Source organism: Cebus imitator, unplaced genomic scaffold (genome assembly GCF_001604975.1).
Source record: "Cebus imitator isolate Cc_AM_T3 unplaced genomic scaffold, Cebus_imitator-1.0 Scaffold384, whole genome shotgun sequence".
NCBI classification, from domain to species: Eukaryota; Metazoa; Chordata; class Mammalia; order Primates; family Cebidae; genus Cebus; species Cebus imitator.
The window spans coordinates 767,489-790,818 of NW_016107699.1; the positions used below are offsets into that span (position 1 = coordinate 767,489).

The 23,330-nt window shown below is 60.5% G+C and overlaps 1 protein-coding gene across 1 annotated transcript in view; it reads left to right on the forward strand.

Moving 5' to 3' along the window:
- The window catches only part of KCNQ1 (potassium voltage-gated channel subfamily Q member 1), a 392,318-nt gene extending 370,344 nt beyond the window's left edge, over window positions 1-21,974 (forward strand). Inside the window, exon 16 of the mRNA XM_017507721.2 lies at window positions 20,699-21,974. Coding sequence (XP_017363210.1) covers window positions 20,699-20,953 — 255 coding nt within the window. The 3' untranslated portion in view covers window positions 20,954-21,974. The remainder of the gene's footprint in view (window positions 1-20,698) is intronic.
- The last annotated feature ends 1,356 nt before the right edge of the window (window positions 21,975-23,330 follow it).

Consider the following 23,330-nt stretch of genomic DNA (forward strand, 5'->3'; position numbering starts at 1 on the left):
CCGCCCCCTCCTGCTGCTGCTTCCCCGAAGGTCTCCCCAGCAGACTGCAGCTGGGCACCCACGGTGTAAAAATGCCCTGGACTGGCTGTGGCACAGAGGGCTGGCTCAGCACACCCAGCCCACCACTGTGGTCCCAGAGTGAGAACAGAGAGGGGTACAGAGGGACAGGGAGGCATGGGGCTCCCTGGGTACCGCTCATCTTGGGGCCCCTGCCCGGCCTCCACTCAGGATCCCACTGTGTTTTGGGAGCCGTGCCGAATGCTGGGGAGACACACTAACCCCTTCCTCATATGCTCACAGTCAGAGGAGACACACAGGCCAGCAGCCTGTAAACCACTGGGTGTGAGGTGTCAGGTCCTGGAGTGACAAGGACAAGGAGGAAGAAAGCCAGGCAGGTGGCCCATGAGCTATAGAGTAGGTGGGGAGGGAGACATCTCCAAGAAGGTGACATCGGAGCGGTCCCTTAAGGCTTTTGGAGTTATTTTCAGCCACTCACAAGCCACAAGAGGTTTCAGCTTGAAGCTCAGAGGCAATGTGCTTGGATGTCACAGAGCCAGGTGGAGAATAGGGAGGAGGCCAGGTGCAGTCACCTCGTGTTGCTGTCCCCCAGGTAGGAGACAAGGGACTAGAGTCAGGGCAGATGGGAGGAGGGGAGGTTTTTGGTTCAGCTGCTGCTGAGACTGTGACCCGGTGACAGTCCCACCAAGAGCTTTGCCACTTACAGGGTCCCGACGTGGCAGAAACTTCAGGGCTGCCATGTGCCCAGCAGAGCAGCCTGGCCCCAGACCTCCTCTCTGTTTGCTTTGCTGTCTACACCTCAGGCCTTCTGTCCTGTGGTCCCTGGTGTGGCTCCTGCGTTCACCATCCATCTGCATTCTAGCAGCAGGCAGGAGGCGAGAGACGAAGGATGGGCCCCATTCCTGTACAGCCCTGCACAGAAGCGGTCCGCACCATCCCCCTTTCTGTCAGAATGTGACGCAGGCCTGAGTCGCTGCAAAGGCCCCCTGGGGACGGGTCTCTATTCCAGGCAGGACAACACCCAGCTTCATTCAGGGTGATGTTGATTAAAAATGGGGGAGAGCGGCTCTGGGGATGAGTGACTGTTTTGCCAGAGGGAAAATTCCACGTGTGGCTTGGAGGCCAGGTCAGAAGGACTCAGATAGGAGCTGGGTGCTTGAGGGAGGAGAGCGGGGTATGCCTCCGCGGCTCAGGCCAGGCTGTGAGCCCCAGGTACGTGGTGGTACTATTTTCTGGAATGAAGAGGAAGGGGAGGGGAGGAGGCAGCAAGAGCTGGGGTGTGTCGAATTCAAGATGCCTCTGAGACATGGAAGTGGTGAGGTCAGGGGCCAGGAACTCTGTGGTGGCACTGGCCCTGAGTCCAAGCCAGGCACCACCAGGCACACAGAGGTCTTCAAAGCTTGGGTGTGGGGAGGCCAGCAACAGAGGGGACACAACCTGCCAAGGGGCGAGGGCAGGACAAAGGCTGGGCGGCACCACACACAGCAGCCAGCGAGGGAGGGGCCACATGAAAAGTCACCCACGAGAATGTGGCTCCTGGGAGCTGGAGGACCGCTGCAGGCAGGGACTAGCACCCAAAAGGAAAACTCTGAGAAGTCAGGACAGAGGATGGCATCATCAGGGGCTCCTGGGACATTTGGTGACCAGAGTGGCAGGTGCCAGAGCTGAGAGTCCAGGGCTGTGGAGCCGCGTGCAGGCACTGGTTAAATACGATGTGACGCATAAACACATGTCTATTTCAGCTCCTTTGAGTCCCACTAAGGTGACAGTAAAGGCATGAAAAACATGGAAACATGCAAATCAACTAGGGTAAAGGGGTCAGGAGAAAATATGTTGACAACGTTTTGGAAGCTGGGCAGCAGGGGGCCAGATGGAGGCCAGCATAGGAGACCAGAGAGGGTGGACGCCAAGCCCTGCAGGAGGAAGAGCCACCAAGAATGAGGCAGTTCCCAGCCCAGGACCCTGACAGGCAGATCTCACCCCAGGCCATGAAGCCAGATGCTACCTGCTCTCAACCCAGCCAGAGACAGGATGAGTATCCAGAAAAGCTGAGCCTGAGATGTTCTGAACTTGGGGCCACCAGGAGCAGCTATGGGCAGGGCAGGAGCTATCCTGATGAAAACAACAGGGATTCAGTGAATACGTTCAAGCTGAAAAGGAAGACCTCCTCCCCCACTTCCCTCATCAACTCCCAGAATGCCCTGTGGTGCACACCATTGTTTTCAGAATACCAGCAATAAAGCAGACACTTTGCAATTCGAGAGAGAAAAAGTAGGTCATGCACAGAGAATTGAAAATCAAAATGGTATCTGATTTCTTAAAAGCAATTCAGAAAACTAGCAGGTAGTAGAGAAATGCCTTCAAATTTCTGAGGGAAAAAAATGATTTCCCATCTAGAATTCTATACCTAGTCAAACTCTCAGTTATGGCAGTAGAATAAAGGTATTTTCAAACATGCACTGTCAAAAATTTTATCTACCACCTGCCTTTTCTCAGAAAGTTACTTTAGGACGTACTCTAGCAAAATGAGAGGAAAAACCAAGAAAGAGAAACCCAATTCAAGAACCAGGGAGATTCCAACACCAAAAACAAAAGATCAAAAGAATTTCCAACATGATGGGTGAAAGAAGTTGTAGCATTACCACTGTTCAGACTGCCTAGGTGCAAACTGGCCTGCTAACACTCCGGAAAAAAATTCCAGGAGAAAAAAAAATAATGAAAGTAACAGACCGACGGCCAGTATTCTCAACAGGGTGAAAGAAGTTTTACAACTCTTCCAGAAAGTTCAAGAATGAATTAGTGGCAGATGCAGTAAAAAACAAGCAAAACCAAGGCCATTTGTAACCCAAGGAAAAACAAAAAGATGTAATCTTAACAGACCACAGGACATGGCTGAAAACAGTGATTGCACAGTGACATAAAGAGTTACATAATGTTTATGTAAAATGTAAACAGTAAGTACTTATTTAGCTTAGAATTCTGATTTAACTCTTTTGGAAAGATAAGGGAGTGGGGAGGGCAGGGGCATGAGAACGACATCTTGGTCGCTACTCTTCCTTGTTAGGCAGTCATGGATAATGTCTAAAATGACCACATTGCAAGGAGGGGCAATATAAGTGTGTAGTTTAGAAACACCAAGGTAAAGCCAAGAGACAGTCAATAGGGTTGAAGGATTGCCTCTGGGAGTAGAAACTGGAGACAGAGGACCTAGCACCCAGGGAAGGCTGTTTAAAGATGGGAGGACTTCATGGGTTTTCTAACTGAGGGTGAAATTTTAAGAAGGGAGTGGTGTGCCAGAGAATAGGAAATTCCACCAATACCCTTCTGAGGTGGAGGAGGAGGAGAAGGAGGAGGAGGAAGGGGTTGGCCAAGGAGCTCTGAGAGGAGAAGGTGAGGGCATGCCACCCTGGCTGGGAACAGCAGGTGCATGGTGAAGAGGCAGGACCAGTAGGCCCTTTACCCTGTCGGGGCAGGCTCAGGGCTGGCTGGGTGCTACACAGGAGCCCCTGACTAGCTGGGGCTGGGCTGTGCAGGAGAGGGCCAGTGAAAGGAGAAGACTCACGGGTGGGTGCCCCCTCCCCACCTTTAGCAAGGATTGACAGAGGGATCTGGGCTCTTCCCTGAGCAAGTCTCCCAGAGCTGTGACCTGAATGATGCCTTAGACAGACTCCAAGGCCTTGAGATCTAAGTCACTGTTAAGTCCCCTGTTAAAGGACCTAGGTCCCCCTGTAGGCCTGAAGACCATACTCAGTGTCACCACACCCCAGCCCCAGTGTCCCAAGAACCTCTTCCTCCAGCCCCGAGAGCAGGAAGGGCGGGCTGGGAACTGCAGGATGGGGCCTGAATCTCTCATCAACTCACAGGGTCAGCCCGGGCCAGGCAGGCTGGGGGCCAGCCCGGGGCCTCCTTCCTGGGTGGAGGCCTTCCCACCCTTCCACTCACCTTCCGAGCATTGTGGGGCTTCCCAGGAATCCCCACGGCTCCGTGGCCCTCAGACCTCTGACCCCCTAAGGGCACCCCATGTGTGTGCCCTCCAGCACCCTGGCCACAGGGCCACACCCTGGGCCTTCCCACCCCCATCATCAGGTAAGCCAGTACAGGCTGGCCCAGCCCTCTCTAGGCCTCCGCTCTCCCATCAGGAAAATGCAGGGTTAGGAGCTGATCCAGGCTTCTTTGGGACGGGAAGGCCACCCTTAGGAGCCCTCCGTGTAGGTCTTGTCAAGGCAGGACAGGGAGCGGTGATGATGGGAGACGGCTGCCTGGGTGCTCAGCCCCGCCCCAGCACCTGCCCACTGGGCCCCCGAGGGAGGCTGCCCATCTCTCTGCGCCCCATTTGCTAGCCCCTGGCATGCAGAGGGCAGCCCTGCCTGCTTCCCAGTATGGCTGTGAAGGCCAAAGGCGGCGATCTATGGGATATTCTCAGAATGACAGGCCCGCTGTGACCACCAGCAGCTGCTACAAGGACAGCCATCAGGTGCAGGGCAGGACGTGCCCTGAGGAGGCACCTCAGCAGGCATGATGGGTGCCCGTGCCACAGCTGGCCCATGAGAACAGCCCGCCCTGCACGGTCAGTGGATGCTTGGACCAGTGGCAGCTGGAAATACCCATGAGCAGGAGAGAGGAGAGGTGAATGCCATGTGGGCCTGGAACACTGTGGGCTGTCCAAGGTGCTTCTCCCTCCAGGAAGCCCTCCCTGTCTGTGGAGACACCAGAGGCTCTCCGGGTCTCGGGATGCCTCTGGTGCTTTCCGCCCTGAACCCCCACCCTTGGGCCCAGATTTATTCCTGATCCTTGCCTCGACCTTGCTGTCTCCTCCTGATGTCCTGGATGGCTGGAACCACAGTGTCCTCTCTGCTCCTCTCTCCCCTCCTTCCTTCCACGTGGCGCCTCCTCCTCTTTCCCCATTCCCCCCCGCCCGCTGTTTCCCTCCTTCCTCCAGCACCCTTCTCCCCGTAGTCCTCCCCTCCCCTCCCCACGTCCTTCCTCTGTCCCCTCTCTGCTGCCCTCTCCTCCCTCCCCCACCAGAGCCCTGGAAGACCAGGTGCAGCTAAGAAGTGGCGACTCCATGACCCCCAGTGATTTCACTTCCCTGAGCCTCAAGAATCTCACCTGTCCAGGGCCCATGGAACACGCCTGAGTCGGCCCCTGGCACATGGTCTTGCAGTGCCTGAGCTGAAGATGTCCCTGGTAGGAAGCTGAAAAGGAGGCCCTGCCCAGGTACCAGGAGCCTCTGCTCCATCGGGGTGGTGTGAGGCCCAGGCAGACCTCCACCTCCAGGCAGCCCTGCAGGTGGACAGCTGGGCCTGGGACCTAGGACCTGGGACCACTGCCCAAACCACCCCCAGCCTTCATTGTCCCCAGGACACATACCAGCCCAGCCTTCACCCTGCCCTCTCCCAGCACCCTGAGGGAAGGCCTGGCCCCTAGGGCACAACAGAGGCTGCCTGGCATCTTGGCAGATGGGCAGCGTTGGAGAGGCCTTGGACCCAGCTCTGTGAATGAGGGTGCCAGAGGGCTGAACTAGAAGGCCCAGATGCCTGGGCAGGGCCTGGCAGAATGAGGGCTTCTGGGCTAGGAGACTAGGAGAGGGTATCCCTGTCCCCTCCAGGGAGTGGGGCCATCAGAGCTCCGGCCGCACAGGGTCTTGGGGAGCAAGAGGACCCAGGGTGCCCACAAGCTGCTTGCTCGGAGGAGCTCTGCAACTCCACCACTCACCTTCTGCCGATGCAAGATGAGGGAGATGCGACACAGTCCCTACCCATGCCCAGGGCCTCGGCAGGGTCAGGAGAGCCAGTGCAGCCAAAGCGATGAGAGCCCCACCACCCGGGGCACCACCATTGCGGCAGGGAGCCCTCCTCCAGTCTGCCCGTCCTCCCTGAGCGTGTTCCCTGTGTCGCTCCTGGCAGGGCCTGTGTGAAGGTTGCTGATGGCATCACTGAGCCACCCAGCCATGGGGTAAAAGGCAGGGATGGGGCTGACGCTCCCCAAGGCAGGAGGAGACCATGGTCAGGCAGGGGCTGCCCGAGGTCACAGCGTATGAAGAAGGTGGCTGCCACCACCATGGTCCGCAGGGCCTGGCCAGGGCTCCATGGGGCAGAGGCTGTGCTGAGCTCAGGGGCTTCCCTCCACTTGCCCACTTTGACCTGGTCCCTCCCCTCTCCCTCAGAGTGACCCAAACACACTAGCCTCCTCCCGATTGGAGACAGATGTGGGCAACGCGGCCACTGTGCCCTGCTCAGGGCAGGCTGGTGCCCAGGGACTGCCTGCCAGACCAGGGAATGAGAGCTTGGCAGCAGCATGTGTGGCCGTCTCACAGCTAGGAGGGCTGTGGGGCGGGAAGGCACGCGGGGCAGGGGTGCCTGGGTGCCTCTGGAGCCTGGGCCATGAGCAAAGGCCCTGTGGGAGGCCCATGCAGTAGGGCAGAGGACACAGCCCCTCCCTGCTTCCCTGAGGGACTAGAGGCCTGTGGACTTCTGGAGGGCCAGGACAGCTAAGCCAGCCAGTACCCTGGAGCTGAGTCCTCCCCTGAGTGAGGACCTCTGTGAAGACTGCATAGATGTGGGGGGGGTCTCAGCCTTAGGGTGGGCACCTGGGCGCAGCTGTCAGGCCCCAGGTCGGCCCCAGGCACGTGGACCTGGGAGCCAGCCTCAAAGGCAGGGGTCTCAAGCATCCCTGGGAGGTGAGAAGCTGGGTTCCTGGGGTGGGCAGGCTTGCCCCTCCCGTCCTCTGCAGTTCCTGTCTTGTGGAAGCAAAATGGAGGTTCAGAGAGGTGACCAAACACCAGGTCCCGTGTCTGCACCTGGCAGGGCCTGAACTGGGGACCGTGCAGCCCGCCGGGCCCAGCAGCAGGAATGGGGGCACGTGCCCTGAGGTGGGACCGAGGCAGTGGTGGGGAAGGTGGGCCAGGCAGTGGGGGAGGGCCAGAGTGTCCAGCGCCAGGGGCCGATCCCACAAGCTGCAGAGTAGAGGGGAACAGAGCCTGCCAAATATATCCAGATGGGGCTGGAGTGCTCGGGGCCTGGCCAGGAGCCCCAGCAACTTCCTGCCCGCCCACCCTGCTCCCCCACCTTCTCATCCCATTCCCAGACTGTCAGCAGCAGGGGCTGGGGGCAGCAGTACCCCGCTTAGCCGCAAGGAGTGCAGCCAGAGGTTGGCTCCAGGGAGGCATGGGCAGGGGCTGGGGTACCCCTGCACACACAGCTGTGTTCACACAGGACAGGCTTAGTGCCTGCTGTGTGCGTGGCTGTGTGCGTGGCCTGGTGGGGGTGTGGTATAGCCCATGGTGAGGCACGTGGCATGGCTGGAGCAGGGGCTGGTTGTGTAGCATGTGGAGCGGCAAGGTGCATGACATGGTACGTGGCATGGGAGTGTGCCCCTCGGGGCCACGTGTCCAGGTGGAGCAGACCATGGAGGGTGCCCAGGAGCAGTGATGAGGCTGAGCAGGCACTGGCTAGGGAAGGTGGGCAGAGCCAAGGCAGAGCGGGAGGCGGCGACAGCAACGCCAGGACTGTGGAGGTGGAAAGCAACACTCAGGCACGTGGGGTGAGGAGAGTCAGGGCCCCAGCAGGTCCCTCGTCCTCCGGAGCTGGAGAGCCGGGGACAGTCCTGCAGCCTGGGTCTCACCATCACGCCTCCCCCTCAAGGCCTCCAGGCACACCACCCACTGCCAGCCTCTGTGCCTCCGAGGACCTGTCTCCAAGGTCTTCTGGGGGCCACCCCAGCTCCCCCAACACAGGGAGCACCAGAGCTGGGCACCCTGTGAGGCGCTGAGTTCCCCATCTCAGAGACTTGCTAGTAGAGGCAGGGAGGCACTTAATGTTGGCGAGAGGAAGGGCGGGGGAAGGTGTGGGGGTCAGGGCCCTGCCAGGCAAGGGAATGGGCTTGGAAGGGTGTCCTCGTATCTGTGAGTTCGGGAGATGTCCCGAAGCCCCAGCTGGGCCTCGAATGCCAGGCAGAGCCAGGCTGGGCCCAGCAGTGGGAAGGATCCCTTGGCTACCCCGGGAAAGCAGGTTCGGGGCAGGAATCCAGCCCTGGCTGGTTAAAGTCCATCCCAAGTCTCCCTCCCCATGAGGCTCCTGCTGATGCCACGAATGGAGGCAGATTTCAGATTCCAAGCCTGGCCGCCCAGCCCCCATCTGGGACCCCAGCCCAGAGCCCCCGGGCCTGGCCTCCAACCTGGCCCTAGCCCCAGGGGAGCTGAATTCAGGGAATCCTGTCCTCGTATCGGAGCCAGAAGCGGGGGAGGGAGGGAGGGCGGCCCTGTACTGGGTGCAGGCCCAGGGGCCGGGGGCTGCCCGCCCGTCTGGGTCAGCGCAGCTGCAGCCCGGCTCCGGCTGAGTCATGGGGCCTCTGTCTCCAGGCCTGGCCTGAAGCGGGAACAGCAGTGAGGATGGACGTCCAAGCACCCCTGGGGCTGGGATGGCCAGTGGCACCTGGCTGCTGCCTGCCTGCACCCCAGGCGTTTGGCTCCAGAGTCTCTGCCACCTTCCTGGGGTTCTGCTCCCATATTTCTCACACCCAGCACAGAACCCAGCACATCTCCTGTGGATGCCTGCATATAAACCCCAACTCACACATGTGCGCACACACACACACACACACACACACACACACACAGGCCAAGCCCCTCAGCCAGTCACCCTACCAGCAGAGCTCTAGACATTTCCAGCCTCTGGTGACCATCCTTCATACAGCTCATCCTGCTAGTCTTTACTGAGCACCTACTATGTGCCAGGCACTGGTACAGAAAGGGCAGAAGCCCCACCCTCAAGGAACTGACCCCCTACCATGGCAGACAGAGAAAAAAGCACCACAGCGATGAGGGCCCGAGAGAAAATAGAGGCAGGAGCCTACGGCGCGATGGGGCAGGGGTGTCTTTAGAAAGGGTGCTGGGAGGACTCTGGAAAGGGTCATAAGTGATTACTTAAAGGAGGGAAGTGGCGGCCTGGGAAGAGGAAGAGCCTTCCTCATGGAGGCAGTGGCAGAGGGCTCAGCCTTCAGTGTCGGGGAGCGATGGGAAGCCCCGTGGGGCTGAGACAACAAGACCTGGGTCAGGAGAGCACCGCGTGGGGTAAGCAGGTGACAGGGCAATGACAGGGTGCTTGGGTGTGGTCAGCGGTCCCGGGGGTCGGGGACAGATGGGAGTCGGAGTCACAGGAGGCGAATCGAAGTCTATGGGGAAACCCACCGTTGGGAAGGGACAGAGCTGCTCCCAAGGAGGCCCCACTATGGGGTGCCCCGTGACGTGGCAGGGGTGGGGGTCAGGGCCTTTAGCAGGAGGTAAGGACAAGACCACAAGGCAGAGGGGTGGCAGAGTGGAAAGCTACTAAGTGTCACAAAGGCAGTTCTGAGGGAAAGGGTCAGGACCAGTGGCTCAAATCTTTAGAAATGAGGGGATGGATCAGGTAGAGCACCCCAAATTCAAAGCGGGGGGCTTGGGAAAAGGAGCAGGGAGAAGGGTCTGGAAACTGCTGCTGAGCAGGAGCCCCCACACCCACAGAGCAAGTGCAGGGAGGCCCACCGGTCCGTCTAGCCGCCCATGGGGAGACCTGGTAGCATTTCAGCTGGGGGGTAGAAGAGGGTGAGGCCAAACTGCACTCCAGGGGGAGGGGGTGGGACAGCGTGGCCTGGCTGCTGCCACCAAGCTCCCCAGAAGAGGGGCCCTGTGAAGAGAGACCCCTCCATGGCCTGTGGAGCCCTCAGCCTCCACGTCCAACAGCAGGGACTGGGTGGTGATGTCAGCAGTCCCTACAGGAAGGGGGGCTGCATAGCCGCCCCAGCAGCAAGCACTGTCCACGTGATTCCACGTGCAGCCTCCACACACAAGTCACATGGAAACAAGCAGTGGAGAGCCACACATGTGTCACGTCACATCACATCTCACTTCATGCTGCTAAACCCCGCTCACCAGGCAGGACCGGGCTCGAGATGCATATTGAAGTTGCTGGAAGGGGAAACATCAGATCCCTCAGCTAGTTGCCTGGTAGGGAGGGCCCTAGAGGAAAATGGGGCAGGTGAGACCAGGATGTGTCTTTGAAGTGTCTTTAGCAGGACAATGTCTTCATAGAGTACTTATATCATGAAAAACCCTGTGCGCAGACTAATTTCGAAACAAGTGTGTAAGACGTTTGTAGAAAGGGTTCAGAAGGACAAGCAACCCAGCAGTGCAGAGCCCCTGTGCTGGGGGCGCGGGGCATGGTGGCCCTCTCCTGGGGATGGGAGGGGTGGAGTGAGTGGGGCCGAGGAAGAGGTTCACATAGTGTGCATGTTTGGGAGCACCCTGGGGAGCGTCTTGAGTGTCCAGAGAGAGGACACAGTCTTCAGCCAGCTGGGACAGCCCAGGGCGCCCTGGGAGAGGCCTGGGTGGAGGAAAAACACAGCAGGCTGTGGGCGTGGCCAGTGTTGGGGGCCAGGGAGGTGGTCAGAGGCCTCTTGGTGGTGCCCAGAGAACTGGGGACCAAGGGCCTCATCCTTCCGCTTCGCCCTTCCCTTCAGGCCCAGGGAGTGGCCGGGGGCCCGGGAGAGCCTGCCCTGAGCACAGCCTCTGTTCCCAGACACACCCTGGCCTGAGCCCCCAGGCTGCGCTGTGCCACAGAATGGACTTGCCGGCCCCTCCCTGCTGGAGAATTGACCAATGCCCAGGGTTGCCCAGCAAGCAAGAGGCCATTGAACCATTGTTAGCTGCCTGCCTGCCCTCAGGGAGGCAGCCTCTGAGAAGCAAACACCACCAGTAGGAACCAGAGAGACATTGATGGGGGATGGAGGGCAGGGAAGGTGGCCACAGCCAGACCAGGAAGGCGGAGGTGGAGGCCTCACCAAGGAGACCCTCAGCTGGGGCCCGGAGAATGAGAAGGGCCTGGACGCTAAGGAGAGGGGTGGGTGCTCCCGGAGATGGGGTGCCACAGGGTGCCACAGGGGCCCGAGATGAGGAGGGCAGTGCCCAGGGGGCCTGAGGCGAGGAGTGTAGTGCCCAGGGTCCCACAGGGGCCCGAGGCGAGGGACCCTCGGCCAAGCCCAGCACCATGTCTGTATCCCGAGAACAGTGGGGAAGCCTCAAGTGTCCTCACCCAGAGAGGGGTCATTGTGGTGGGGAGATCAGCAGTGGCAATTGCTTTCTCTGGCTGCTGGGAAGAAACGGGGGGTCACAGGCCCCAGAGGCCTCCATCTTAGAGAAAAATGGTGGCAACTTGCGACAGACTGAGGGAGCCAGGGCAGAAATGTCCCAGCCAAATTCAAGAATATTTGGGGTATATCTGCTGCATGCCAAGGGCAGTTCCAGGTGTGGGCCCTACCTCAGGAAGCCAGACTGACCTCACGTGGCTCACATCCACGGGCAGGGTCGCGGGACAGGTGCAAAATGTTCACAGGCTGGTCGGGCACCTGGATGTGTATGAAGCGCCGTGCAGAAAGAAGAAAGCAGGCTTGGGGCTGGGGGACGGGGCGTGGGGAAGGAGGCTGGAGGGTGAGGCCGAGGGTGGGGGCTGGGCCAGACCACAGGATTGGGAGGGGACTCGCATTGATCCAGAGCCACTGGGGGTTGGCGCCCACGACTGGGGTCTGAGTTCCAGTGGAATGGGGCCACCCTGCAGGGCTGGGGAAGGGAGGAGAGATGAAGTATGCCTCTGGCCCCAAAGGAGCAAGGTCTGCTTGTGGTTTTCTGGGGATGGCAAGGGGCATTGCTGGGGTCCTACGGGCTGGTGCACTCAGGGGTCCCAGATTGCCCAGGAAGTGGTTGAGGGTCCAGGATAGGAGAGGATGTGGGGGCAGCAGGGCCAATGAGGGCAGACCTGGAGCCGTGACGCGCGAGCGGCCAGGCAGCCCCTGCTACCCCTGCCCACCTGCCCCCGTGGCTGGGCTGGGGTTTGGCTGAGGCTGCAGAGCGCTCGCTGGCTCCCGGAACAAAGTGTTCTGCCTGGCGTCCCCTGGCTTCCGGGCCTCTGAGGGCTCGCCAGAGGGGGCAGCTCAGGAGGCGGCGCAGAGAATGAAACGCAGCTGGGGCCTGTGCCCGCCGCCAGCACAAACACCACTCCTGGGCCTCCAGAGCCTTTCTCCAGCCTGCCCTACATTCCCGCCAGCCTGGCCCCCAAACAGCGGTCAGTGGAACCAGCCCTACCCAGGGTTGTGCTAAGTGGGCAGGTGGGCAGCTGCCCCCAGCTCTCGGACAGAATGTTCTCCGCCCGGCGTCTGCCAGCAGGACGCTCCTGAGGCCAGGCTAGAGATGGGCCAGGCCCTGGAGAGTCTCAAGCCCCCATCCCAGCCTGGGGCTTCCCCCACCCCTGCCCACCTGCTGGGCAGCGAGGCAGCTCCCTGGCCTCTGTGTGCCCCTGAGCCTCGCTGCCCAGGCCCCTTCCAAGGGAAGAGGGCAAAGGGGCTCCAATGCCACTCAGACAGTGGTGTGCCACGTGGGCCTCTGACTCCCTCCATGATCTCTGTCCCCACCCTGAAGTTGACACAAATGTCCACACAGAGCAGCCTCTGAAGGGCCATGGGGCTGTGGATGTGACAGCTCCGGCTCTGGCACAAATGTCAGCCCCAACCCAGATGCAGAGAGGGAGGGGGGTGGCTGAGCGTCCAGGAGCATGTGGCCACGTGGCACCAGCTCACGTCAGCGGACACGGCACACACAGACCCCTAGGGGCTGTGACGAGGTGAGGGCTGAGCCGAGGGAGAATCCAGGAAGCTGTCCTGGCCAAGAGGAAGAGAGGGGAGGCCCCGGTGGCTGGAGCCAGCTGGGGGAGGGGAGGCAGCAGGGGCTGGGATCCCTCAGCTCTCATAGCCACGATACAGACTCCGTTGTTTGTTCAGAGCACAAAGAGGGGGCCTTCTCCAAGTTCTCAGCAGAAGAGCGAGACCTCTCCGACCAGGGAGATGCAAGGAGAGGTTATGAGGTCGCCTGGGAGAGGGTGGGTTCCGGCTGCCCTCGCCACTCCCCCGCTGGACACCAGGATGAGCCTGTCGTCTCTCACCTCCAGAGAGCAGGGCCCTGGCTGCCAGCATCAAAGCGTGTGCAAGAGTGTTCGTTAGAGCAGATCCACGTAGGCTCCACAGTACAGGAAGACTCGTGGGAACTCTGTGCGGTCGACCCTCGAGCGGCATGGGGCTGGGGCACCGACCTCCGATCTGCCCAGGCGAAGCCCGTGTATAAGTTTTGACTGCCCAGAAACTTCACTAATAGCCTCCTGTTGTCTGGAAGCCCCTCCAATAACATAAACAGGCAATTAACACATATTTGTATGCTACATGTATTACAATAAAGTAAGCTAGAGAAACAACGTTAAGCCAGTCATAAGGAAGAGAAAAAACATTCGGTGTAAGCAGATCATCCTAAAGGTCTCCGTCCTCGTCATCTTCATGTTGATTTGGCTGAGGAGGAGGAGGAGTGGCTGTTACTGTCTCAGGGGTGCCAGAAGAGGAAGAAAATCCATGTCGAAGTGGACTTGTGTTGCTCAGGGTAAGATACAAAACGGACATTCTAATCCAGTGGGGAAAAGGTAGCTCATTCCGTAAATGGTGGGGTATCAACAGGGTAACCCACAAAAGTAAGCCTGTAGGTCAGAATCAATCCCATGTGATTCAAAGATTTAAGGGTAAAACACAAATCAAGAAAGTATTAGGAACAACATTTTGGCATTGGAATGGAGGAGGCCCTTCCCAGCACGCACAGCATAAGAAGGCAGAAAGGAAAAGATAGATGGCTTTGACCACATGAAAAGCTGAAAACATAAAACCTCTGTGTGACAAAGCAAAAAAAGCACCAAGTGCCGTAAACCCACTCACAAGACAAATAGCACCCCAGGGAAAAACGTGTGTGATGCATGCTTGACGTCTTTCTTGACATACAGAGTCCTTACAAATCAATGAACGTGAAAGAGCCCAGTCCCGGCCTCAGCTTCTCTGCTGAGCACCCGCCCTAGGAGGGAGTGGGCGTAGGGGGCTTCTACCCCTCACACCAGACTTGGGGCCCCAGGAAACTGGCCAGGGCCTCATTTACTGATTCAACAAATATTTGTGCAGCACCAACTCCACTCTCCACGTGTTAACTGGGCATCTTCTAGGCTCCAGGCTCTGGGAGGCCGTCTGGGATTGAGACGGTGACTGCTCGGCTCAGAGCTGGGCCTCCAGCTGGTGGCAAAACAGCAAGCAGGGTCAATAACCAGGCCATCTCTGGCGGGGGGTGAGGGCTGTGGGGACACCGGGAGAGACAAGGCGAACAGGCCGCCCAGGATTCTGAGCTAAGGTTATACAGAGCAGCAGAGGACAGTGCTCCGGGCCGAGGGAACAGCGGGGCAAAGGCCCCAGTGCTTGAACGAGATGGGCACACTCAGTGCTGGAGGGGGGCCAGAAGAGGAGACACACAGGAGACTGCGTTTTACTCCCAGTGCAGTGGGAATTCTGCAGAGGAATTTGGCCCAGGCTGGGAGGGAACACTCAGCCTGGCTGCTGCCTGGAGCAAGTGGGGACGGGTCGGGGGCATAGCCACACGGCGAGGTGCTTGTGACAGTCCAGGCAAAAGATGCCGCCAGCCTGGGCAAGGGCCATGGTGGGTAGGCTCAGAGCACACACACTGCAGACCAGAGAGCCGCAAACACCAGGTGCACACCCGGGAGCCTGAGTAGTTGGGCATACCCTGTGGATGCAGAATTCGGGCGGCTTGCAGGGAATGAGCTCCCACTGGGACATGCTGATCTTCCAGGCTGTTGGGCCGCATGCCTCGGAGCCCTTGGGGAAAGCAAATCCCTGACGGGCAGCCCTCGCAGAGGTCCCAGGAAGGGAACCAGAGTCGTATGTGATGATCCTGAGATATCCCCGACAGCGGTCAGCCAGGGACATAGCGCCCCTGAGGCCCTCAGGAGGCCAAGCATGGTCGGTGGGCAGGGGCTGGCAAAAGCGGGTGTCAGCAGCAGGGGGAAAGGTCTTTCATCATCCTGGCCCTCTCTCAGAGGGAAGCAACCCCGCTCCTGGGGGGCGGTCCGCAAGGGCCAGCCAGGCAGCTGCAGCCCCAGGAAGGGTGCTGGGGTGGTGCCAGCCAGGTCTCCGCCATGTGGCCGTGCTGTGCCAAGGACATGCTGGGGATATAACTGACCATTAGTGGTGTGGGTCCCCAGCTGCAGAAGGGCTTCCTCTGGCTGCTCGGCAGACAACAGCAAGATACTAGGGATGGCGGCGAGGACAAGGCTTAGGTCTGCAGCCTCTGAGCAGACACACTCAGCTCAGCGCCTGCCAATTCAGCCCCTCCACGGGTGCCAGTCCCAAGCCCTTGCACAGCGGCTGCCACATTGTGCTCGACTTTCTGGGTCAAGACTCACCCAGCTTGGACACAGCCCAGTTGAGGGCTGCAGGGGACAGGTGGAGCAGCTGGTATGTGGGTGACCATGGGTCCCAGAGTCAGTGCCATCTGTCTCCCCGTTGGGAGAGGACGCCGGGCACCTGCCCACGCACCCGCGCCGTGCCCTTGCCGCTTGCTTACCAAGCAGCCTAGTCCCAAAAGCACTCCAACCCCTGTGACAGGTGTGGGGGCTGCTCACCGCCATAGCACATGCAAAGGCCCAGGGGCCTGGGGGCACGGGCAGGTGCACCCTTGGGCAACTCAGAGAATAACCTGATGGGAAGTGAAGGGAATTGTGCAAAACCACCGCAGGTGGTTCCCACATTCATGCACACACAGTCTCCCACACTCTAGAGCCACAGGAGCACACATGCAAACTCAGCTACATGCCTCCCACGTGCACGGCAACGCTCCTTTGGCCTCAGCTGCCAGGCACACATGTGCGACTGTGTGTGCGACCTGGAGGAGTCCCTAATGATCGTGGTCGCCAGGTGGCTCCCTGGGCACCCAGCGCCGGGCTCTGTCCTTGGTGTCCTCGTGCGTCCGGCCACTTGATCCCCACAGCATCCTCCTGGGGAAGGGGCTGCAGCCACCTCCACTTTATAGGCAGGGAAACTGAGGTTCAGAGAAGCAAAGTGCCTTGCCCAAGGTCACCCAGCCAGGAAGCGGCAGTGGCAGGATCAGAACGCAGGCCGGCTGCTGCACACTCCCGCAAGGAGGTCTCATGCCCCAGCCAGCCTGTGTGCCCAAGGCCCAGCAGTGGTGTGCCAGCCTCTGAGGCCATCTCACACTGGCCACAGCATAGCAAGCTCCAGCAGGCCTGACAGTAAAACCTCAGCCGTGAGAGACACGGTCGACTTTCACGCAAGAACTAAAGCACTAAAGCAAAATCAAACACGATGGGCCGCACCCTGCCATGAACTACCAAGCGCTGTGACCTGTTGCCACTCGTGCCCGGCTCGAGCCAGGCTGGCATCCGATTGCTCAGAGCCTGGTATTCAACATTCTGGGTACTGCTTCGAGGGGAGCTTAGTAACTGTTCCTCAGAGCGGACAGGAGGAGGGCCAAGGTGACCTTTGCTCTGTGGCCCTACAGAGAGCCCTGGGAAGGCCCTGCCTGGCCTTTAGATACTGCCCAACAAGGATGCCAGAGGGAGTAGTGAGTTTGCTGCACCCCGGGGAGCTGCGGCCCAGGCAGAACACAGGACCCCCACCCTGGGAGCCACGGGTGTGCCCGGCCTCTCCTGCCTGTCCCTGGCCAGTCTGGCATCCACGAGGCCGGGGCCTTTGGCAGTCCTAGCCAGGGATCAAGGCCGGGCAGGATCTGCAAAAATTTCCCTTGAAAGACTCTTTTTCAAGATTTTCTTTTGAAAACAAATTCATAACCACATCAAACAGGAGTCCCCGTTGCCTTGGGTTTGATCGCCGGCCGCCCGGGGCTCTCTAACTAGCTGTTATTCTAATTGCTTTTTTCTCTTCCGAGGGCTGCATAGGTCTCTTATGGTTATTAATTTGGTGAGTGCAGGCCGGGCACAAAGCAGCTTTTGTCTGCCTTGCCTTTTAATCACTATCAAATTGCAAATAATGGCGGGGGCTGAGATCCCCAAAATTGATCTGTCCCAGCAGCTCTTGGGGAACCGGCCCCCGTGCCTGGAGTAGGCACTGCCTTCCCCGAGGGCGGCAGCTCCCCGATGGCACCTGTCAGGATGCACCTTCCTGTGGGTGGGGTCCGGCCTCGGCCACGCGAGGTACCTGTCAGGCTCCTCCATCACCACCAAAACCAAATATGCCCGCGAGACGAAGGTACCCTATGCACACAGTGGGGGGGTGGGAGCCTTCAGGGACGTGTGCCCTGACAAGTGCTTGGGTCAGAGCTGAGCCTCGGGGGCTGCAGAGGAGCCACCTGTAGCCCAGGCCCGGGTCCTTCCCATAAGGGGGGCAGCATCGTGACGCCTCAGATGTGGACCCACCCTGGGCATCCAGCCCACATCCTGGCCCACTGCCGGGGCCTCATCTCCAGCAGTCAGGATGATGAGAGCATGTCTCTGGGGCAGAAACCCAAAGCCAGCCCCTCAAAGCCCCAGGCACCGCAGGCAGCAGTTGAGGTGAGCTTGGGACTGGCCAGAGCCGGGTATGTGCTGATGCTGGGCCTGCAGCTTCAGCGGGTGCCTGTGTCAGTCGGAGGCGAGCCTGGCTCTGTGGCTGCCTCCCTGCCCCAAAGGTAGCTGAGTGCCTCTCTCCACGGTGCCACGGCGCCACAGCTCCCTGCCGAGAGGAGCTGTCACCAAGGTAGCTCAGGACTGAACGTGGCTCCAGCCACACCCTCAGCCTGTACACCCTGCCTGTGGCCCTGCCACCTCCCTCCCTCCCAAGCGTCCCTGGTGAAGGCCTCCATGCCCATTAGCACATGTGGGCTTGGACAGATGTTCAAGTGCCGTAAAGTGAAAATTTATGAAACCACAAATGTTCATCTGTGATGTATTTGGTGCTTTAATTAATGCCAAACCAATCGATACCCAAGCTGGGGCCTGCACAGTTAGTGGCAGTAAGCCAGGCAGAGCCGACCTCGTTCAGCACTGCCAGGCTGCAGGGCCCAGGGAGCTGGGTGGGCCCTAGGACACAGACCTGGGCTTTGCCCTGGAAGACTCAGGCTGGCTGTACCTTTGATCCGCTATGGTCTCGTAGGTCTCTGGGCCTCAGTTTCCTCCCGTGCACCCTGAAGACTGGGCAACCTCCCATGCCCCACGGCAGGCACAAGCAGGTTGTGGGACTGAGAGGGCTGGTCCTGCTGGCAGCGGGAGCCACAGGGGCTGGGGTGTGGGTGAACGAGAACAAGACCTCAGGCTGGCCCCCTCCCAGAGGCCCCGCCTCTCCCTGCCCTCTGCTATCCCCAGCTCCCTCCCTGTCACCTACACTGTGTCCCGTCTCCCCCCTCCACCACAGCTCCGTGGTCTCGAGGTGGAGACTTGGGGCAGGAACTTCGGGGACAAGGTGGGAGCCATTGCGCTCTCAGCAGTGACTCTGGCCCTCTTTTCCTGGGCCTCAGTGTCTGCATCTGTGGGATGGGGTGTGGACCTCTGTGGCTAGTCCCCAGGTGGCTTTTCAGAGCACTGAAGTGCTGGCTGGTCCTTGCCTGAGAGGGAGCTGGGTGTAGGGTCCCGGCCCCTGCCCCTTTGCCGCAGAAGCCCTGCACCCTTTCCTACATGGCCTGGGCTTCACATCACCTCCATCAGGTTGATCTGGGAAAAATAAAACATGGAGCTCCCTCTGGCCTGGACCATCAGACCTGGGACGTGCCCCTGCCCCTGGGCCCGGGACAGGGGTGTCTCAGACAGCCCATACCTGAAGGCAGAACCACAGGGGAGCCAGAAGCCTCCACCCCACAGCCCCCGACACCCAGGGCTGGGAGTGGGTCCCCTGGGCCCATGCTCTGGGCAGGGCACAGTCTCACCTCCCAGGTGGAGGCTGCCTACCTAGCCCTCTAGACAGACACTCGGCCCCACTCCGGCAGGAGCCCCTCATCTCAGCCTCTCACAGCGCCCTGCTGGCCGCCTCTCCCCCACCCTGCTCAGCCTCCATGGTGGCGGGGAGGGCTGATGACCACAGCACCCAGCCTTTGAAGCTGGCCTGGGCCTGCCCAGACCCTGGCAAACTGGTTGCTCCCTCTCTGGCCACCTCGGGGCTTGTGCCCACATCACCCAGCAGCATCTTCCCTGGGGTGGTCTCACCTGCACAGCATCCAGCCCTGGCCCACACCTCGCCCCGAGCCTTTCCGGCTGGGTCAGCAGTGGGGCGGGCGCCCGACAGGCCAGGCCTGCCCGGAGCAGCCTGGGGTGCAGACATGGAGAATGCACACCCAGCTCCCGCCTGCCACCTGTCCTTAGGGCCAGTGGTTGACGCTGCGGCTGAGTCATCTTCGTGCCTTTCCGCAGAGCCACACTTTTCCCAGAAGCAGCTCTGCTGTTAGCCCTTATCGGGTGTGATCTGGTTGCTCCTCCCCCACCACTTCTAGGCCCTTCCAAGGCGCCAGGTACCCGCAGTGGGGGAGGGTCTCCGTCCTTCTCCACAGAGCATGCTGCTGAGGGGTTCTCCTGCAAGAACGCGGCAGGCTGAAGGCCCAGCCCTGTCTCTTGTGGCCACCATCAGAGCTGTTCATCCCCACTAGACACTCACTCATCCTGGGGCCCGAGGTCCACCCTCCTAGAGAGAGGGGTCCCCAACCTGGACTCCCACCCCTGCCCTGGTCTGCCCTGGGGTTGGCCCTACTCCACCCAGCACCTGCTCTGAGGGTGCCAGCCTGCCGGACAGGCACTCCCACTCTCCCCATCAAGGTTGGATGGCCACTTCCCACCTGGGGACAAGCTCCAGCCTCATTCCCCGACAATGCTGTCCTTCCAAGGAGCTCTCAGACCACCTGGCTCTCCACTGGCCTGGGGCTCTTCTGTTGCCTCCGAAGCCCTGCGAGGCCTCCGAGCACCTACTCTCTGCGCCAGGTTCATGTCAGGCTCTGTCCGGCCTTGTCCACCTTTGCAGGGCGGCCACCCAGCATGTAGCTCACTGCAGGGCCAGTCCCTGAGAAGGTGGAGACCACGTGGCTAGGCAGAGGGTGCGCCGCAGGGCACTGCCCTGACCACAGGGCATGGATGCAGAAGGCGTCTGGGAAAATAGCGGTGTCCCAGCAGGTTAGAGAAATGGGATAGCAGTGCCTGGGGGGTGACAACCTCACCCCTACCCCCTTGCAGAAAGCATCGCAGAGGCACAAGCCCTGGGTCTGCAAGTCCCTCCTGGAAGTGGCCCAGTAGAGGGCCCAAGGCCTCTGCCTCCTCAACCACCCCAGGCCCTGCCCATGAACCAGCCTTGCTGAACTCTGCCCTCTGTCCAGTTCTCCTCCAGACTGAGTAGACGAGGCCCCTTGACCTTTACCCCAATCCTTGCCTCCAGAAGCCAAAGGCTGCCACAAACCCAGATATTTCAGGTCTGGGTCCCTGGTGCAGACCCTGTGATATAGGGATATGGCACAGAAGGCCTAGCCAGAGGCCACAGATGCTGAGCCAGCCCCAGGGGGCATAGGAGGAGGAGAGGAGGGCCCCAACCCTGAGCCTCCACACCTGTGGACACACACAGGCACTTCAGCAAGCACGAGATGGACTCCAGTAGCCACACGTGCACATTCCTCACACACATACGGGCGTGACCAAGGGCCTTGCAGACATGGGGTGCACACGTGCGTGCTGCCTGCACACAGCAGAGATGGTTGGCACCTTCCCTTCCCCGGCCCCAAGCCCAGGCCCCGAAGCTGTCTGCACACCTGGCTGCCTCCCGCCACCAACTCTCTCGTCTGCCTTTGTCCCCGCAGGTGATGCAGCTGGACCAGAGGCTGGTACTCATCACCGACATGCTTCACCAGCTGCTGTCCTTGCACCGAGGCGGCCCCCCTGGTGGCAGCGGCCCCCCCGGTGGCAGCAGCCCCCCCAGAGAGAGTGGGGCCCACATCACCCAGCCCTGCGGCAGTGGCAGCTCCATCGACCCCGAGCTCTTTATGCCCAGCAACGCCCTGCCCACCTATGAGCAGCTGACCGTGCCCAGGAGGGGCCCTGATGAGGGGTCCTGATGGGGGGTTGGGGGTGGGCCTGAGAGGGGCAGCCAAGAGTGGCCACACCTGGCCCTCTCTGAAGGGGGCACCACCCGGCCATGGCCGCCTCCTGAAAGGCCCAGAGAAGAGCCCCACTCTCATAGGCCCCAATGCCCCGTGGGCCATGCTGTCCGCACAGCCTGAGCCTGGGGACTCAGCAAAGTCACCTCTTCCTGGCTGGTGGGTACTAGAGGCTGGCTGGGTATGGGAGGCCCCGTCTCAGGTCTGAGTTCTTATCCCTAGTGCCCTGGCCCCCACATGTGATGTTGACATCACTGGCATAGTGGTTGGGACTCATCAGCAGGGCACCAGGCCTGGCCCACATATGGCCAGGAAGTGGCACAAGCTGAGCGCAGACCCAGACTGCCGGGCCCAGAGGGCTTCCTGAGGGGATGCAGAGCAACCCCTGGACCCCAGCATCAAATTCAGGACCCTGCCAGGCACAGGCAGGACAGGACCAGCCCTCGCTGACTGCAGGGCCACCGGCAATAAAAGCCCAGGGGCCCATTCCGAGGTCCTGGGGCTGGCTCCCTCACTCTCAGGAAATGCTGACCCCATGGGCAGGGGACCGTGCAGGCTGTTCCTGAGCCCCCAGCTTCCGGCAGGAGGGACAGTCTCGCCATCTCCCCAGGGCACGAGGCTGTGTGGGAAATGCCCACTTCCCTCCCTGTGTTAGACTGGCAGCTCTTGCTGGCTGGAGAGGAGCCCCACCCCCAACCCCCGCCCCCAAGCCCGCTCTGCGCGAGGCTCCCACCTCCAACCCCTCACCCAGTCCTGCAGCCAGCCAAACACACAGAAGGGAACTGCCACATCCCCTTGCCAGCTGCCGAGCCGCTGAAGAGTCGTGGCTTCTGCAGGGAGCAGGGGTTCCTTCTGGGCATTACATCGCATAGAAATCAATAATTTGTGGTGATTTGGATCTGTGTTTTAATGAGTTTCACGGTGTGATTTTGATTCTTAATTGTGCAAGCTTTTCCTAATAAACGTGGAGAATCACAGGCTGGGCTGGGCACTGCTCTCACCTTGGTTCCTCAGGCATCCATGGGGGTCTCTGGGACAACCTGGGGCTCAACCTCCTCATCCCCAGCCTGCTTCCGCCGATGCCTTCGGGCCTCTAGATTGCTTCCTCCCCAGGAGACCCCACACACCCACAGACAGGACCCCTGTGGTTCCCCTAGAAGCAGTGCCCAGGTGGCAGTGGACTAGGAGCCCTATGTCGCTGTACCGAGGAGTGGGTCAGAGGGGCTGCAAGATGCCAGTGTGGGCTGTAGCCCAGTGATGTCGCTCCTGACCTGGGATTGGGCAGCCTGCCCTGGGCTGGCCCTGGCACAGAGTGCAGTCACAGTGTGGTCACTGCCTGTCACCCAGCAGACCCCATGCCCTTGGGGCAGATGCGGTTTTCTGGGCCTCTCTGCCTACCCCTTACAGGCCAGGGGCCCTCCACCAAGGACCCACATGCTCCGCTATGGGAGCAGGCCCCACCCAGGCCCACTCCCCAGGATGCCAAGGCCAGATTCTGGGAGGACAGGGGGTGCAAGGAAAGCCTTGACCCCTGGGCCTCCCATATGCTCACCCCTGTCCTCCTCTGGGCCTCTGTTTCCCCACTGGTAACACAATGCTCCCTTAGCCTGTCCAGTCCTCTGAGCAGGACAGAAGGACCACCACCCCACCCAACCTGACCCCGTGGCTATACCTCTCTGCGAAGCCCTCCTCTCCTGAGGTGGAAACAGCGCCTCACTCTCAGACACGGACACACTCAGCCAGGCAGTTGCCTCTGCTGTGCCCGCGCCTCAGCTATGGGACCGTTTCTTGATCCTTCAAGACTGAAGCCCCTTTCTGTCCTCTTTCCAGAGCCCACCCCAAAGGTCCCAGGCCATCAGGGCTGGGAGCATCTGAGCTCTCAAAGATGAGGCTGTCCTGGGTCCACTGGAGGCAGCAGGCGGCCGGCAGCAGGTGGCAGGGACAGGAGCCCCAGGTTTCTGTTTGGAGTGGGGATGGAAGCCTTGTCAGAGGGGAAGGCCTAGGTCCCACCTGGTGCCAAGCCCGCTAGGCCCATGCCCCCACCCATGGGCCTTGGCATCTGGCCTGGCCAGCACTGAGCAGGATGCAGGAGGTGGAGGGGCAGTGCGGGGCTGCCCAGGCTTCCCCCGCCTGCACCCACCCAGGAGGAGCAGGAGCCGCAGTCACTGAAAAGGCAGGAGCTGTTGTTTCCTTGTTGGGTAAATATTTGTAGAAACCCCGGGATGCCGGCCGGAAAGCAGAGCCCTCCACAGCGCCCAGGCCCCCAGCCCCGGCCACCCACCCCAGGACCCCGGCCCACAGGGAGCTCTGAGGGACCGCCCACCTGGGCCGGGCG